Below are 18,695 nucleotides of genomic sequence, written 5' to 3'. Positions count from 1 at the left end.
TGCCCCCGGATCATATGGTATTTCTACCTTTAATCCTTTGGGGAAACTCCATACTGTTTTCCACAGTAGCTGCACCAATGTACATTCCCACCAACAGTGTATAACAGTTCTCTTTTCTCCACATCCTTGCCAACACTTCTTATTTTTTGTCTTTTTTATATTAGCCATTCTGACATGTGCTAAGTGATATCTCATTATGGTTTTGATTTGCATTTCATTGATGGTTAGTGGTGTTAAGCATCTTTTCATGTGTCTTCTGGATGCCACCTTTCCTTTTAACATGCATTTTAATGGCTGGGTTCCTTTCCTTGCACAGAGTTTACATGAATGGTGACGAAAGGGGTATACTGGGCCCTCTCATATGTTTGAAGAAATCAAAATAACCAAGGCATCACTGGATACCTCTACAAAAGGGTAAGTCCAAACAGTGCTCCAAATACTACATGTACCTTGAGGAATTTTTACAACTTAGAGTTTTTTCTGGGACTTTAATTACTGAGGTCCTTTTGTGCCCACTGAGAGATGTGAGGGGATATGTGAAGAGGAATTTGACTCTTTGCTGATATTGATGGCTTGCCTGTCTAATGCAGACCCAAGAGATTGAATAATTTCCCTGAAAGATCCATGTAGCTATGTAGCCCCAGCTGAAGGGGTCTGGGTGGGGCAGATTAGGGGGATGTGGATCACACTCTAGGGTTCATCCCAACACAACTCCCTCTGGTCTCCCGTGTCATTAGAATCTTGATAACAAAATAGGTCTGGGCTATAGTGGGTTGATAACCAGTGCAATAAGCATAACCTAGAATAACGCCTAGCACTGCATAGGGAATCAATACATATTTGATGGATGAACAAAATTTTTCTGAAGAGGAGGAAACTACTATCCTTGCAGCGTTTCAGTGCTCACCATTCCCTCATGACTCTCAAACTAGAATCCCAACTCCTTGCAACGATCTGCATCTTGTACAATCTTGGCTCTACTTCCTCTCATCCTCATTCATTCCATACTAACATTGACCACCTTACTATGCCTCAGATAAGCCAGCCTCAGTCCCATCTCAGGACTTTTGTACTTGCCTTTTTCTTTGTCAGAAATGCTTTCCCCCCAGATCTTCCCATAGATTACTCATTCACTCCATTCTGGTTTACACCACAATGGCAACTTCTTCGAAAAGTCCTCTCTGACCAATCAATCTAAAAAATCCACCAACTACTGTTACATACCTACCATTATTCTTGATTCATTTACTCTGCTCAATTTTTCCTTCTTTTTCTTTTTTTTTTTTTTTGAGAGAGCACATGCAAGCTGGGGTGGACAGACGGAGAGGAGAGGGAGAGACTCTTAAGCAGGTTCCATGCTCAGCACAGAGCCCAAGACGGGGCTCAGTCCCACAACCTGAGCTAAAACCAAGAGTTGGGTGCTCAACCGATGGAGACATCCAGGTGCCCCTCTGCTTAAATTTTCTATATAATATTTAATACTACATGAAATTACATTTAGTCATTTATTTACCATCTCCCCACTAGATAATAAGCTCCTTGAGAATTAGGGCTTTATTTTGTTCACTGTTTTATCTCTAGTTTCTAAAACATGGCCAGTAGATTATCAATAAATAGTGGTTGAATAAATAAATGGATGAATAAATGGATTTTCTGAGAGACCTTTTATCATGATCTAATTACCTTTTGAATAAGACCAAAGTTAGTCATGAAACCACGTGTAGGTAATAGAAAGTAATGCAAGAAGAGTCCAAATTGAACCCCATGGGAAAGGAACTCTTAAGAAAGCCATAAGGTGGTGCATGTCAAAGGTAGAAAAATACACCAGCCGTGAATCCTAGCTTGAGTTCTATATGATCTCGGGAGGGTTGGGGTCAGTGGACTTTCCATAAATAAGTAAAACCATCTGTATTAGTATCCTGTGGCTGCTATAACAAGTAACCATAAACTTGGTGGCTAAAAACAAAGAAATTCATTCTCTCGTGGTTCTGGAGACCAGAAGTCTAAAATCAAGGTGTTGGTAGCACTAAACTCTCCCTAAAATCTCTTCCAACTTCCAGTACTATCAGTATTCCTCGGTTTGTGGGTGTATCTGCTCCAGTCTCTGCCTCCTTCAGATGGCCTTCTCTGTGTCTCTGTTGTCTCCATCAAATATCCCTCTGCCTTTCTTTTATGAGAACACTTGTCACTGGATTTAAAGACCAGCTGGATAATCCAGGATGATCCCCTCATCTACAGATCCTTAACCTAATTATCTCTACAAAGACCCTTTTTCCAAATTAGGTAATATTCACAGTTTCTGGTGATTAGGACAGGGTTAGAAGGTGGATATATCCTTTGGGTGGAGCCACCATTCAACCCATTACGCCTTCCATATTAAAAGTTATTTGATTAGAGGTAGTATAATTTTTTATCAATACGTATATTTCCCTGGTTTCAGTTATGTGACTCCAAAGAACACAGCCTTCATTTTATGAGTCTCTAGGAAAAAATGTTTGTCAGCCATGCCTAGTTTAATACAGTCATTTAAAGTGTTTTGTTTTGTTTTGTTTTTTTAAGGATCTGTACCTGTATCGAGATGCTCTGAGGAATAGCAACAACGCTTAGGAATGTCTAGTGTTACAAAATGATGAAAACTAATTCTAGCATCTTCCATTTTGCCATAATCGTCATGTTAATATTTGAGATCAGAATCCAATTGTCAGATGAAAGTGAATTTCTAGTTAACAGATCAAACACAGGTCTCTTTCATGTTCCCAAAGACCTATCCTTGAAAACAACAATCTTAGATATATCACAAAACTATATATCTGAGCTTCAGACTTCTGACATCCTATCATTATCAAAGCTGAGGATTTTAATAGTTTCTTATAATAGAATTCAACATCTTGATATCAGTGTTTTCAAATTCAACCAGGAATTGGAATACTTGGATTTGTCCCACAATGAGTTGGGGAAGATTTCTTGCCATCCTACTGTGAACCTCAAGCACTTAGACCTCTCGTTTAATGCATTTGATGATCTGCCCATATGCAAAGAGTTTGGCAACATGTCTCACCTGGAATTTCTGGGATTAAGTGCCACACAGTTACAAAAATCTAGCGTGTTTCCCATTGCTCCTTTGCATATAAGTAAGGTGTTACTGGTCTTAGGAGATGCTTACGGGGAAAAAGAAGATGCTGAGAGCCTTCGAAACCTTAACACAGAAAGTCTACACATTGTTTTCCCCAGAAGAAAGGAATTCAAGTTTACTTTGGATGTATCAGTCAGCACAGCAGTGCGTCTGGAACTATCTAATATCAAATGTGTGCTAGATAATAATGGATGTTCTTATTTCCAAAATGTTCTGTCAAAACTTCAGAAGAATTCAAGGTTATCAACTCTTACCTTAAACAACATTGAAACAACTTGGAATTTTTTCATTACGATCCTCCAGTTGGTTTGGCATACAAGCATAGAGTATTTCTCAATTTCAAATGTAAAACTACAAGATTACCTTACCTTAAGATATTTTGATTATTCCAACACTTCAGTGAAGGCCTTATCGATACACCATGTTGTCAGTGATGTGTTCACTTTGCCACAAAGTTATATCTATGGACTCTTTTCAAATATGAACATCCAAAATTTCACAGTGTCTGGTACACACATGATCCACATGGTTTGCCCATCCCAAATTAGCCCATTTCTGTATTTGGATTTTTCTAATAATCTCTTAACAGACATGATTTTTAAAAATTGTGGAAACTTGGCTAAACTGGAGACACTTAATTTACAAATGAATCAATTAAAAGAACTTGCAATTATAGCTAATATGACCAAGGAAATGAAATCTCTACAACAATTGGATATTAGCCAGAATTCTCTGAGGTATGATGAAAATGAAGGAAATTGTGCTTGGACTAAAAGTTTATTAAGTTTAAATATGTCTTCAAACATGCTTGCTGACTCTGTTTTCAGATGTTTACCTCCCAAGGTCAAGGTACTTGATCTTCACAATAACAGAATAAGGAGCATTCCTAAACCAATCATGAAACTAGAAGCTTTACAAGAACTCAATGTTGCTTCCAATTCTTTAGCCTACCTTCCTGACTGTGATGCTTTTAGCAGCCTTTCTGTACTGATTGTTGACTCTAATTCAATTTCCAACCCATCGGCTGATTTCTTCCAGAGCTGCCAGAAGATTAGGTCCATAAGAGCAGGGAACAATCCATTCCAATGTACATGTGAGCTAAGAGAATTTGTCCAAAGTCTAGGCCAAGTATCAAGTGAAGTGGTAGAGGGTTGGCCTGATTCTTATAAGTGTGACTCTCCAGAAAACTATAAGGGAACTCCACTGAAGGACTTTCACATATCTCGGTTATCCTGCAACACAGCTCTGCTGCTTGTTACCATTGGGGTCACTGTGCTGGTGTTGGCTGTTACTGTGACTGCCCTCTGTATCTACTTTGATCTGCCCTGGTATCTCAGGATGGTGTGTCAGTGGACCCAGACCCGGCACAGGGCGAGGAACACACCCTTAGAAGAACTCCAAAGAACGCTCCAGTTCCATGCTTTTATTTCATATAGTGGGCATGATTCTGCCTGGGTGAAGAATGAATTACTACCAAACCTAGAAAAAGAAGATATAAGGATTTGTCTCCATGAGAGAAACTTTGTTCCTGGCAAGAGCATTGTGGAAAATATCATAAACTGCATTGAGAGGAGTTACAAGTCCATCTTTGTTTTGTCTCCCAACTTTGTCCAGAGTGAGTGGTGCCATTATGAACTCTACTTTGCCCACCACAATCTCTTTCATGAAGCTTTTGATAACTTAATCTTGATCTTGCTGGAACCCATTCCACAGTATTCCATTCCTAGCAGCTATCACAAGCTCAAAAATCTTATGGCACAAAGGACTTACTTGGAATGGCCCAAGGAGAAGAGCAAACATGGACTTTTTTGGGCTAACCTAAGAGCATCTATTAATATTAAATTGATGGAGCAAGCAAAAAAAATAGATCACACATAGATCTAAAACAATTCCTTTGCTGCTTTTGGAAAAATGTTGCTGCTTTTGGAGATTCCAACAGTGATTATTTTGCATCAACACAAATCTAAATGCCATTTTGAATATATGATGTAGATAAAATGTGTACTTTCAGGCTCTCCAGTTCACCATTTATATATGGTAATAAAAATTAATACAATGATATAATTTTTGTTTAAGTAGTTAATTTCTAACCCATGAGGAATTAATCTTTTTCTTTTCTAGGACTGAATTCATTGAATGCATCATGTAATCAAGACAAGTACCTATTTAAATAACTTTAGGGCGCCTGGGTGGCTCAGATGGTTAAGCGTCTGCCTTCGGCTCAGGTCATGATCCCAGGGTCCTGGGATCAAGCCCCACATCGGGCTCCTGGCTCAGTGAGGAGCCTGCTTCTCCCTGCTCATGCTTTCTCTCTCTCTCTCTCTCTGTATCTCTGTGTCTCAAATGAATGAATGAATGAATGAATGAATAAATAAATAAATAAATAACTTCAGTTTCTATAGCAGATATCTGTAGCTATTGGTGCCTTTCTTGTTTTTACTCAGCATTTGTCCTTGCATGTTGAAGGCCACTTATTCCTAATGCTGCACTCTTTGCCTGGAGGGTTTTCTCCTGGCCATGAGAACCTACTTGGCTTACACAAAGGGCAATTTAGAAGTTCTGGAGATTTTTAAAAAGATTTATTTATTTGAGAGAGAGAGAGAGCGCACAAGTGGGAGGGGCAGAGGGAGAGGGAGAGAGAAATTCAGGCAGAATCTATGCTGAGCATGGAGCCCAACATGGGGCTTGATCTCAGGACCCTGAGATCACAACCTGAGCTGAAACCAAGAGTCACACTCTTAACCAACTGCGCCACCAGGCGCCCCAAGAAGTGCTGGAGATTTTTCTTGGAAGGAGCTCTCAATGAATATCAGGGACAGAATTGTTGGATAGACGCCCCAAATTTCTCACCCATTTTGGGGATAAATCTGAGGTGTGCTTTACACTATCCCTGAGTTCCCCAGTAGAATGGAATTCTAATTCTCCATGGTGGAAACAGCTTGATAAATGTATTTTTCATTGGCTTCCTTTCTATACTTATTCTCTACTATACTATTCTTATACTTATATACTCTATTCCTTCCTTTCTATACTTATCTCATATCCTCATTCCTCTAAGGGTGTTTTCTATACTATTTATAAGGGTATTTCTATACTCATTCTGTACTAATTCTATACTTATACAATACTATACTTCCTTTCTATACTTATTCTCTACTATACTATTCTTATACTTATATACTCTATTCCTTCCTTTCTATACTTATCTCATATCCTCATTCCTCTAAGGGTGTTTTCTGAAATAAACTACTTGTAGTTGAATAATTGTCTCAGGGTCTGCACCTGGGGGAACCCAAACCAAGAGTTCTTGAATTACATCTCAGGCCAAATGGAAATTCTGAGTCTGGTTTTCTGTGGCTGGAGATCTTGCTGAGATTCTAGTTGCCTGACACCTAGCATGCACAAGAGACTTTGCTCTTTTGATCAGAAGGAGGAATATAGTCCATGTGTACTGTTTTTATGCATAGCATTCTTGTCTTTGGGAACTATTACACATGAGCAGGGCATAAGCAGGGCATGAGCAGATTGGAACATTGCAAGGAATGGGCTATATTAGATATATTTTCCTAGCATCATTTTATCAGATTTTTTTTATACTCATCAATCATTCTCCCGGTCTATCCTTTTAGTCCAGCTGCCAGCTCTGGGAAGGTATAATCAGATAGCATCTTGTCATAGCTGCACCACATATCTCTCACTTTATGCCCTGTGGCTTCAATGATACCCCTGCATGTGATGTTCATAGAAGCCCGTTCAGCCATTCTGGTATATGCACAAACCTGGAAGTGGCAGAGACATCCCCTAAGGAGATCCTTGACCACTTAAGGGAAGGGAGCCATTAGATAAATATTGCTTTCTTTTATTCTTGGGTTAACAAATGAGTTATGTTCTACACCATTCCTCAATGAGTCCCCAGTAGGACTGAGATTTACTCACTCTGAGATTGGCTTTTATCTTCTTCCTTGCCTCATTCTTCCCAGTTCCCTTACTCTTGATCCCTGACATTACTTCTCCAAATGACCTGTACACAAAGCTCTTGTCTCAGTTTCCACTTTTGGAAGAAGAAACCCAAATGAGACATGTACTAGTTGCTTCTTGCCCTAAGAAACTTAAAGTCAATCAGAGGCTATTACCTGAATCCAGATAACTAAAATAAAAATCAGTGAAACAAAAAATATGCAATGGAAGTTCAGAAATATTTAGATTGAAAAGAAAAAGTCTTAGAAGTGATGGTTTTTCTATTGGGCACTGAAGGAAGATTTTAACTTTGGATTTTTCAATGTGTGATGATGAGGAATGGAAAGACCATTCTAAATAGAGAGATGAAGAGAACAAAGACAAGAATATCCAGGCCTATTTTGGGATTGGTGTCCCAATTTGACTGAGCCATGTAGTTTATGAAAAATGACAGTGAGATAAAAGCATGAAAAGTTAGATTAAGATCATATTGTCAAAGATCTTGAAAAGTTAAGCTATGTAGTTAGAATTTAGGGATGCCGAAAAATCATCATTTAAACTTTATGACACATTATAGTGGAAGGGAAATTAAAACAATGAAATATATGCTTAAAAATATATAAAAGTCCTTGTTCTGGGGCACCTGAGTAGTTCAGTCAGTTGAGCATCTGACTCTTGATTTCAGCTCAGGTTATGATCTCAGGGTCCTGAGGTTGAGCCCTGAATCAGGCTTCAGGTGGAATCTGCTTGAAATTCTTTCTCCCTCTCCCTCTGCCAACCCCCTCCCGCTTATGCTCTAAATAAATAAATAAAATCTTTTTTTTTTTTTTTCCAGGCTCTTGTTCTGTAATGGAAGTTGCAATAGTTGTTAGGACTGGATTTTCCTGTTTTCTCTAGGATGATTGCACTTCCTATACTGAACTTCAAGATTTCATAATCAAGCTTCAATGCTCAGCACTAGTTGTGTATTACTTTGCTAGGGCTAATGTAAAAAAGTGCTACAACCTGAGTGGCCTAACCAACAGAAATGTATTGGCTCACAGTTCTGGAGGCTTGAAGTTCGATATAAAGGTGTTAGCAGGGTTGGTGCCTTTTGAGGGGTGGGAAGGAAGGATCTGTTCTAGGCCCCTTATCCTTGACTTATAGATGATCATCTGTAAGAGGGAATACATCTGATCCTTCCTTCTTGAGAGTAAATGGAACTCATAATATATGAAAAACTCTCCAAAATCCTCTTCTAATCTTTAACTCCTCTCAGACTCTCCAACCCCATTTATTGGCTAGAAGTCAGCAAAGGGTTGCAAAACCAGTTATCTAGTCTCACACTTCACTCCAGAGACCTTAACCAAATTGATATTAAAATAGTCCCATTAAAAAAAAAAATGGTCCCATTTTTATCAGCCTGTTATACTAATAAGACTGCGGTGGAATGGACATTTTATAGAGTGATAATAGGAGGGCAAAGTAATTTGGCAATATATATATATATAAAGGGCTTTGGAATAACCATGTTCTTTGACCTATAATTCTACTTTAGAAATCTAGCCTAGGAAAATAAGTTGAAATGTGGACAAATATTTCTTACGAGTATTTTAATTGCAGAGTCATTGTTAACAGTGAAAAATTTGAAACATTGTAAACTTCCAACAATGGAGGAATGTGCTGTGTTTGTTTAATAACATTTTATCATCATTAAAAGTAGTGTATTGGGTTAAGGAGATAAATTTTGTTATGTGTTTTTTACCACAATCTAAAAAAATAATGTATAGGAAGTCTTTTTTATTAATATAAGGGAATGCTTATATTACAATATAAATGAAAAACATAGGATACAAAAGTATATGTACAGAATGGTTTCATATGTTAAAAATATGCAGAATAAAAGGTCTAGGTGAAAATATACAAAAACATCATCACTGCTTGCCTGTGGTTGGTGCTTGCTTTTGCTTTTATACTTTTCTGTACTTGAAAAATTTACAACCAACAAAAGGAAATGATAACAAAACTAAGTCTTCATTCACAGTGCACCTCTCCAGGAACAAAGGAGATTACTGGCGTCATTCTCCCCTGCCACGCCCCCAGCATAAACACAGAGCCACCTGAGGGAAGCAGCTCAGAAAGGACACTGGCTGCCTGACTTGCTTACAACAAGCCCCACCCCTCTGTGCTCTGGTGGGACGGCCCTTCTTAGTCCCAGTGCAGTGGTCCCCTCCCCAGAAAACCAGCACAAACCCCTGCCCACACCTTATCTCCTTACCCGAGAGTTCTGTACAGGTCTCAAGGAGACTACAGCATTTCACAAGGAGATCAGAGCACATCTAGTTAAAAGTTGCCATGTTCAGGCCAAGGACCAAACACTGCCTGCAGCAGGGAAGGAGGGCCTCAGCAGACAACTGGCCTGGAGGACATAGCAACCAAAACACAATAGCAGGGCACATTCAGCACATAGCAGAGACACTCCCTGAAGCACCAGGCCCTGGGCACTACAGGGCCTCTTCTTTATAAGGCCATTACATTCAGAAGCAGGAGACATAACTCGCTTTTAAAACACACAGAAGAAGGCAGAGACTTAGACAAAATGCCAAGACAGGGGAATTTTTCCCAAATAAAAACAAGATAAGGCCATGGCCAGAGATCTAAGTGAAACAGATATAAGTAACATGCCTAATGGAGAATTTAAAGCAATAATCATAAGGATACTCACTGGGCTTGAAAAAAGAATAGAAGACATCAGTGAGACCCTTACCACAGAGATAAAAGAGTTAAAAAGGAATCAATCAGAAATGAAGAGTGCAATAAGCGAGACTGGAAACAGACTTGATGCAATAAACAGTGGGCTGGAGGAAGCAGAGGAACGAATTGGCGACCTAGAAGACAAAATATTGGAAAATAATGAAGCTGAACAAAAGAAAGAAAGAATTGTGCAACATGAGAATAGACTTAGAGAGCTCAGTGACTCCATCAAATGTAATAATATTCATATTACAGGAGTCCCAGAAGAAAAATAGAAAAGAAGGAAGAAAATTTATTTGAGGAAATAATAGCTGAAAACTTACCTAATCTGGGGAAGGAAACAGACATCCAGATCCAGGAGGCACAGAGAACTCCCATCAAAATCAATAGAAGCAGGCCAACACCAAGACATATTGTAATTAAATTTGTAAAGTATAGTGATAAACAATTTTAAAAGCAGCAAGACAAAAGGAGTCCATAAATTATGAGGGAAAACCTATAAGGCTTAGCTGGAGTGTTCTCAACAGAAACTTGGCAAGCTAGATGGGGAGGGCCATGATATATTCAATGTGCCAAATGGGAAGAACCTGCAGCCAAGAATACTCTATCCAGTAAAGCTATCATTAGGGGTAGAAGGAGAGATAAAGAGTTTCCCAAACAAAAACCAAAGGAGTTTGTGACCACTATACGAGCCCTGCAAGAAATATTAAAGGGGACTTTGAGTGCAAAGGAAAGACCAAAGGTGACAAAGACAAGAAAGGATCAGAAAAAACCTCCAGAAACAACCACAAAACAAGCAATAAAATGGCAATAAATACATATCTATCAATAATTACTTTGAATGTTAATGGACTAAATTCTCCAATCAAAAGACATAAGGATGGATTAAAAAAAAAAAAAGACCCATCTATATGCTGCCTACAAGAGATTCATTTTATTTTTTTTAAATTTTTTTAGATTTTATTTATTTATTTGAGAGAGAGAGAGAGTGCATGAGAGGGGGTAGAGTCAGAGGGAGATGCAGACTCCCCACTGAGCAGGGAGCCTGATGTGGGACTCGATCCTGGGACTCCAGGATCATGACCTGAGCCGAACACAGTTGCTTAACCAACTGAGCCACCCAGGTGCCCCAAGAGACTCATTTTAGACCTAAGGACACCTACAGATTGAAAGTGAGGGGATGGAGAAACATGTATCACTCGAATGGATGTCAAAAGAAAGCGAGAGTAGCAATACTTATATCAGACAAATTAGACTTTAAAACAAAGACTGTAATAAGAGACAAAGAAGGGCTTTATATAATCATAAAGGGGACAATCCCATAAGAAGATATAGCAATCATAGATATTTATGCACCGAACATGGGAGCACCCAAATATATAAAACAATAACAAACATAAAGGAACTGATAATAACACAATAATTGTAGGGAATTTTAACACCCCACTTACATCAATGGACAGATCATCTAAACAGAAAATCAACAAGGAAACAATGGCTTTGAACAACACACTGGACCAGATGGACCTAACAAATATATGCAGAACATTCCATCCTAAAACAGCAGAATACACATTCTTTCAAGTGCACATGGAACATTCTCCAGAATAGATCACATATTAGGCCCCCAAACAAGTCTCAACAAATACAAGAGGATTGAAGTCATACTATGCATTTTTTCTGACCATAGCACTAGGAAACTAGAAGTCAACCAAAAGAAAAAAATCTGGAAAGACCACAAATACGTGGAGGTTAAACAACATGCTACTAAACAATGAATAGGTCAACCAGGAAACCAAAGAAGAAATTAAAATTTACATGGAAACAAATAAACATGAAAACACAATGGTCTAAAACCTTTGGGGTGCAGCAAAAGTGGTCCTACAAGGGAAGTATATAAGCAAAACAGGCCTACCTCAAGAAGCGAGAAAAATCTGAAATAAACAACCTAACTTTATACCTAAAGGAGCTAGAAAAAGAACAACAAATGAAGCCTAAAGCTAGTAGAAGGAAGGAAATAATAAGCATTAGAGCAGAAATAATGATATGGAAACTAAAAAAACAACAGAACAGATCAATGAAACCAGGAGCTGATTCTTAAAAAAAAAAAATCAAAAAAATTGATAAATCTTTAGCCAGACTTATCAAAAAGAGAAGAAAAAGGGCCCAAATAAGTAAAATCACAAATGAGAGGAGAGAAATAACAATCAACACCACAGAAATGCAAACAATGTGGAGATAGGGGAACTTTTTCGCACTGTTTGTGGGAATGCAAACTGGTGGCAACCACTCCTGAAAACAATATGTGGAGGTTCCTCAAAAAGTAGAACTACTCTACGATCCAGTAATTGCACTACTGGGTATTTACCCAAAGAATACAAAAATACTAATTCGAAGGGATAAATGCACCCTGATGTTTACAGCAACATTATTAATAAGAGCCAAGTTATGGAAAGAGCCATACTGTCCATCACTGATGAATGGATAAAGAAGTAGTACAGATATACAATGGAATATTACTCAGTCATAAAAACAAATGAAATCTTGCCATTTGCAACAATATGGACAGAGCTAGAGGGTATTGTGAAGCAAAATGAGCCAGTCAGAGAAATACAAATACAATATGATTTCACTCACATGTGAATTTAAGAAAGAAAACAAATGAACAGGGGGCAGAGAAAGAGAGAGGCAAGCCAAGAAACAGACTCTTAACTATGGAAAACAAACTGATGGTTACCAGGGGGTGGGTGGGAATGGATTAAATAGGTGATGGGGATTAAGGAGGGCACTTGATGTGTGAGCACTGGGTGTTGTATGGAAGTGCTGAATCACTCTATTTTACACCTGAAATTAATATTAAACTGTATGTTAATTAACTGGAATTTAAATTAAAACTTAAAAACAATAAAAAATATAACAACAAAAAAGTAAATATAAACTAAAAAATCCCCCACAAAACAACTAAGTCTTCATCAAAGATAGAACTAGTAGAGAACAGAGGTTATAAAGCTGGTTTCTCTACACAAACATTCTGGAATTAAGTCCTGGCTCCATTTCTCTGTACCTCTGTGCCCTTGGATGGATTCCTTAAGCTCTTCCAGCTTCCTTTTTCACATCTGTAAAATGAGCATAGTAATGGTGCTTCCCTCATATGATTGTTACAAGAAATCAGTGGTATGATGTGTGGGGAGCCAGGGTCAGGCTATTCTCTCTACACCTGGCAGGACACAGTGGGTAGGACGAACACTCCAGAGACAGACCAGCCCAGCCTGAAATCTGCCCTTCCACCTCTTTCTAGGGACCCTGAGTGGTTATGCATTTCCTCCCTGCTTTATTACAGTGAATATAAATGAGAATAATCATTCCTGTCTCATACTACCGTGAGGAGCATTAAAGGAGTAAAACATGTAATGTGCATAGAACAGTGCCTGGTGCAGAGCAGAAGCTCTGTAAATGTTAGCTCTTACGATGATGCCATTTTTATTGTTATTATTGGTATCTTCATTACCTTATGCCACCCTGTGTGGCACTGGAGCTGGGCTGTTAATCATGTGCAGTCTAGACAGTCCTAGGCTTTATCTAAGATGAAATAAAATCAGAAAAGACACAGAATTTGACTACATAAAAAAATAGAAACAGCTCCCTGTTAAAACAAACAAACAAATGAATAAGCAAACACCAACAGCTAAACATGGCCAATGGAGACAGTAAATTGAGAAGTAAACTGGTAGTAAATATCACAGAAAAAATTGACTTTTTTTCTTTATATAAAGAACTGGTAGAATAAAATAGAAAACCACTAAATCCCAGTTGGTATATTGGCAATGAGATGGACAGCTCAAAACAGGATTCAGTTAGGGGCGCCTGGGTGTCTCAGTCGGTTAAGCGCTTGCTTGCTTTCAGCTCAGGTCATGATCCCAGGGTCCAGTCCTGCATCGGGCTCCCCGCTCTGTGGGGAGCCTGCTTCTCTCTCTTCCCCTGCCCTCTCTGTCTCTCATGAATAAGTAAAATAAAATCTAAAAACAACAACAACAACAACAACAAAAACCAGGATTCAGTTAGAGAACAAACACATGAAAAACTTCAACCTCACTAATGCAACCCAAATATCACCAAAGTTTCTAGTTTTTCTTTTTATTTTCAAGTAAAACCATTCAAGTCCCCAATCTGCATGGTTACAGGAAAGCAGTCCCTCCTGAGGATTTCAGAGACATGCTGAATTTCTGGCTACCTCTCCTGTTCTCTCTTTCTGGACTCTTTCTTCCAGTGACTCCCCAACACTTTGGACCAGCTCATCCCTGCCTTCCTTCACTGCTCCAGAGCTCTGTGATGAACTTCATCCCCTTACTAGGACACAGTCACTTCTTGAATTCTACAAATTAACACCCACACAGGTAGATGACCACGCTTAATAAAAATCCATTATCAAAGTTAATCAGCTCTGTCCCAGGCACTATGTCTTTGAGAGTCGGGGGAAGGAGTACTACATGTTGATATGTGGCCTAGGAGGATGTTAACCTCTCTTCCAAGACACCTTGAAGATACTTCTTGGAACTTAACTATGATAGCCCCGTCCCCCAAAGAAATTGAAGCATTGGAAAATATGCTAAGGGAGGTTTTAAGGATTTAGAACAAAAGGATTAGTTGCCAATGTGAGGTAAAAAATAAGAAATAAGAGCCTAAAGCTGGGAGGTCCACCTGCATCTGATAAGTGTTCCAGACAGAGAAAAAGGAGGGGAAGACATTGTCAAAGTAATAAAGCAAAGAAATTACACTGTAAGACATGAATCTCTTAACTATGCCCAGCAAAATAAATGGTAGGAGGCACCTCCTCTTGAAATTTTGAACAATTTTAGAATGATGTTAGACAATGATCCTAAAAGTTTCCAGAGAGAAAGAGAGAAGCACACACAATCAGAAACCAAGATGGCATCGCACTTCTCAATACCAGAAGCTAGAAAATAAAATTTGGTAGGGCAAATTATTTGGAACTTAGGAATTTAGATACAGCTAAATAATCAATCAAATATGAAATGGGACATTTAGGTTCTCACTCTAAATTAACCCTCAAAGACTCTTTCTTAGGAAGTTACTGGAGGATGTATTCCACTAGAGATGTAAAAACCAGGACAGACAATGCTACACATTCTCTATAGTGTTCCTGCCATACAGGTACAAAAACCGTGCCATACAGGTACAAAAACTGTGCCGTACAGGTACAAAAAACATGAGTAACTTCAAGAGCATAACAAATGTAACTGCCTAGTAAACTAATTAGGAAATGATGAGTTTTGCTTACCTATTACTTTTGTTTTTTAATATAGTTTATTTAATTGCAAGCATATACAATTGAATTTTTAATAATAGTTCCTTTTAACCGGTTCACAAAATTCTTAAAAATTAAAAATTGGCTCTTAAGAGCTGGTATAACCCAGCTCTAGCACACCACTGGAGATACTGGAAAATCTTTTAGTAAGCATGATTCAGTGAGTAATTTTTTCATATTCAGCCAAAACATTGCACATATTTGTTGCCAACAAGGAAATCTGGGGAGACTCCTCGCGTGGATATGTCTCACAGGATGTTTGTAACGTGATGGCATTTCTCTATTACCTGGTCTAAAACAAACATGAAGCGACTTATTAATAAAGCTATAATAATAAATGGTAGCTGGATGAGAGATCCAGACTTTCCTCCTTTCCTTCTCTACTGTTTTCCCTTTGTCACTCCCTTGTCTAGCTCAGAAATTTTATTTTCTCCCTTTTTTTGGGTCTCCATTCCTACCCTGTCTCTTGCCTTCTGTCCTGATTTTCTCTGTTTTGTTGTCGCCTCTTCTTTCCGCTATGTTTTCGCTTTCTCCTTTAATCTGCTATCCTTTCTGCTTTTTACAAACCTTCCATTTTCTCTCTCTTTTCTTCTTTAATCTTTCTTTAGTATTTGCTTATCTTCACTCTTCGCGCCCCCATTCCACCTCCAGTATATGAATATCTTCCTGTTTCTTCATCTTCTCTTTCTACTGCCAGCTTCTCTTTATGGCTGCCATTGCTTCTATTTCTTCCGACAGCCTTTTCTCAGTGTCATGGCTTATGGGCAGGACAGAGACTCATCCTGACGATACTTTCTGAAGATAAGAAATCTGATTATATATGTAATGTATTGTATATATCCTTTCTTATCCCTAAAGGCTTTGGGGGTAATTTCTGAGGACATAGGCCCTGATAGATGTTTCTACAACAGGGTCATTTGCAGAGTGAACAGGATCATTTGAGAGAGGGAGTTAAGAGCTGAAGTCAGGAAAGGTGAGGAAATTAGAAATATCCATATTTGGCATTACTGGGGAAAATTCTGTGGGTGAACAGGAGTGCCAGTTTGTTGGCTAAATGTAGGATGGTCATTAATTAACTTAAGGCTCTAGCCCTATTTGTTCAATATGGCAGCCGCTAGCCGTATGTCGCTATCAAGTGTTTGAAATGTGGCAAGTCTGAGTTGAAACGTGCTCTAAGTATAAAATACATACCAGATTTCTAAGACACTGTATGAAAAAGACATGAAATATCTTAATAGCTTGTATATTGAATATATGTTAATATTTTGATATAGTGATTCAATATATTATTAAAACTACTTTAACCTGTTTCTTTTTGTCTCTTTAAATATGGTTACTAGATAAAGTTACTTGTGTGGCTTGCATTATATTCTATTGGACAGTGCTGCTCTAGTCCTTGATAGCGAAGTATTTACTAAATCTCTGCAAAGTCTTTTTTTTAATTTAAATTCAATTAGCCAACATATAGTACATCATTAGTTTTTGATATAATATTCAATAATTCATGAGTTGTGACTGCAAAGTCTTCCTTTAGGTTTCCATTACATATTTAGGACCATTCAATTTATTTGTTCAAATTAAAATTTTCTCCCCTCCTTATACTTGTCAAGTATAATAAGTTTTAGTATATGTGCTGCCGAAGTGAGCACTCAAGTTTAGTAAGTGAATGATAAATTACTGGAATTTCCTAACCATGTGAGAATTTTGTTACCTTTTATTTTTCAGAAATATAATTTAGAAAAAATAAACTGTGCCACTATTTTCTCTTACTGATATTTATAATTAAACTAGTGGAGCTTTACTCAATTAACACGTGCTTCATACTAGACCATGAGCTAGCCCGCAGTGGCTTTAAGGAAAAGCAGCCCCAGTCCCTTCCTTCCACCAGTGGGGAGCCTTGAGTTATGTGACTTTCCTCCCCAGACCTGGGGCCTATCAAAGGCAAGTGGTCCCTTTCCTCAGGGACCTGGGCCCTATCAAAGGCAAGACGTAAAATAGGCCAGTAGACTATCAGACGGTCCATGGGTCCTCTGCCCAATAGAGATGCTCCATTTGGAGCTCCTTGGATACAAGGATCCAATCAGATTTATTATCTTCAGAAAGTACCCTCAGGATGTCTCTGTCCTACCCATAAGCTATGACTCTGAGAAAAGGCTGTCAGAAGAAATAGAAGCAAAGGCAGCAGTAAAGAGAAGCTGGCAGTAGAAAGAAAAGGAAATTAAGAAAGAGGAAGGGTCAAAGAGAAGCTGACTCATAACTAGAGAATAGCCTTTGCCCACTTTGGAGAGTACAGTTAGATGGCCCGACCACCAGGGCTACTGTGGGAGCCATTTTGTTAGTTCTCTGTGGGGCCCTGCAGTGTGGGGCAGTGCCTCCTTACTCCTTGGAGTATCTGTAAAATAAAGCTCCGGCCACCTGAGGTAGCACATGTTCTCTGTTCACTGCAATTTGTATATGGAAGGAGAAATATGGCAGGAAGAATTCTGAAATCAGGGGAAGTTATAAGAGGGGAAAAGTATGTGAGAGAGCGTGTGTGTTTGTATGTGTGTGGGGTAGTTACCATGGCAGATTATCTCTGAAGCTCAGAATAAGGGAAGAGGGGAAAAAGGGACAGAAAAAGGGAAAGATTTTTGAAAGGAATAAAAAAAATTATAGCCCCAAATTATCAGTATATGGTTCTGAGCTTACTATTCCTGTTGCTAATTGCAAATAAGGATTAGAATATTTAGAAATTCCAGGTGAAGGCAGAGAGGGTAGTTCATGAACTTTTGGGTAGTGGGAATAGTGAAAACACCGTGGGCTTCAGAGCCAGAGAGGCTCAAGTTTGAATCATGACTCTGTCTCTTACCGGATGATGACCTTGGGCAAGTTTCTTATTCTCTATGAATTAGTTTCGTCATCTGTCCAGTGGGAATTTTATATAAGTTTGATGGAGTTTCTGGTGAGGATTAGCCAATATCTTGTATATACTACTTACTGTATTTACTTTAGGAAGTAAATGCAAGGTGTTATGATGATGATGATGATGGTGACACAGAATACTACTCTTTAACTGGGCTTGACTGGTTTTTGGTAAGCAAATTTTAAAAAAGTAAAGAAAACTTCGCCATTCACTGACAGAGTGAAGTGTTTAGACATTTTGGGCTCTGGGAAAAGGAAGAATACGTCTTTGGACACCAAAAAAACCCAAGTGATTTTTTTTTTTTTTTTTACTTGAGAGGACAATACAGATTATGAGTGTGCTGATCATAGAGGTTTGAGAATTTCTGAGATGAAAGAGATTTTAGAGCTTAGTTCACCCAACAAGCCAGGAGGACCCTCCCCAATGCTCCTGATGGGTGTGCACCTATTTCCCAGCACCTATTTTTATGTGTATGTGTATATGGACATGTTTGCATAGGTTTCAGTGTGCAGTAGAGTGTTCATTTTCTGTTGTTGTTTTTCTTTATACTGTTCCTTATTGTGTGATTTCCCCCTCTAAATTATGTGTAGAAATACATGCATTACATTTTTACTAAAAATCCCAATATTATTGTTAAAAAAAAT

At 38.4% G+C, this 18,695-nt stretch overlaps 2 protein-coding genes across 5 annotated transcripts in view; both read left to right on the top strand.

Moving 5' to 3' along the window:
• Nucleotides 1–316: 316 nt before the first annotated feature.
• Nucleotides 317–5,709, top strand: TLR1 (toll like receptor 1). 2 transcript variants are annotated; one of them, XR_012377879.1, is made up of 3 exons: nt 317–414; nt 2,560–5,170; nt 5,255–5,709. XR_012377879.1 is itself a non-coding variant. In XM_073891533.1 (2 exons), the coding sequence occupies exon 2, from the start codon at nt 2,627–2,629 to the stop codon at nt 5,009–5,011; it is 2,385 nt and encodes a 794-aa protein (XP_073747634.1). In that variant the 5' UTR covers nt 317–414; nt 2,560–2,626; the 3' UTR covers nt 5,012–5,709. The 2 variants fall into 2 exon arrangements, 1 of the variants encoding a protein (XP_073747634.1); XM_073891533.1 differs by having other exon boundaries at nt 2,560–5,709.
• TLR10 (toll like receptor 10) overlaps nt 325–18,695 on the top strand; it is a 30,757-nt gene continuing 12,386 nt past the window's right edge. Inside the window, exons 1-2 of one of the 3 annotated variants that reach the window (XM_025887023.2) lie at nt 329–414; nt 18,141–18,221. The gene's annotated coding sequence lies outside the window, so the exon portion shown is untranslated. Of the gene's footprint in view, nt 415–5,089; nt 5,171–18,140; nt 18,222–18,695 lie in introns of those variants that run through there. The other 2 variants (XM_025887022.2, XM_025887024.2) reach the window with 2 other exon arrangements.

The sequence above is a fragment of the Callorhinus ursinus genome, unplaced genomic scaffold (genome assembly GCF_003265705.2).
Source record: "Callorhinus ursinus isolate GAN/ISIS: 27379988/994484 unplaced genomic scaffold, GSC_fseal_2.0 scaffold4, whole genome shotgun sequence".
In the NCBI taxonomy this organism is placed as follows: Eukaryota; Metazoa; Chordata; class Mammalia; order Carnivora; family Otariidae; genus Callorhinus; species Callorhinus ursinus.
Note: the sequence above shows the minus strand (reverse complement) of the source record. Positions and strands in the feature narration are given on the sequence as shown.

Bases quoted from the DNA above. Each gene is read 5' to 3' on its own strand.
- TLR1 (XM_073891533.1), top strand. From the start codon at position 2,627: ATGATGAAAACTAATTCTAGCATCTTCCATTTTGCCATAATCGTCATG.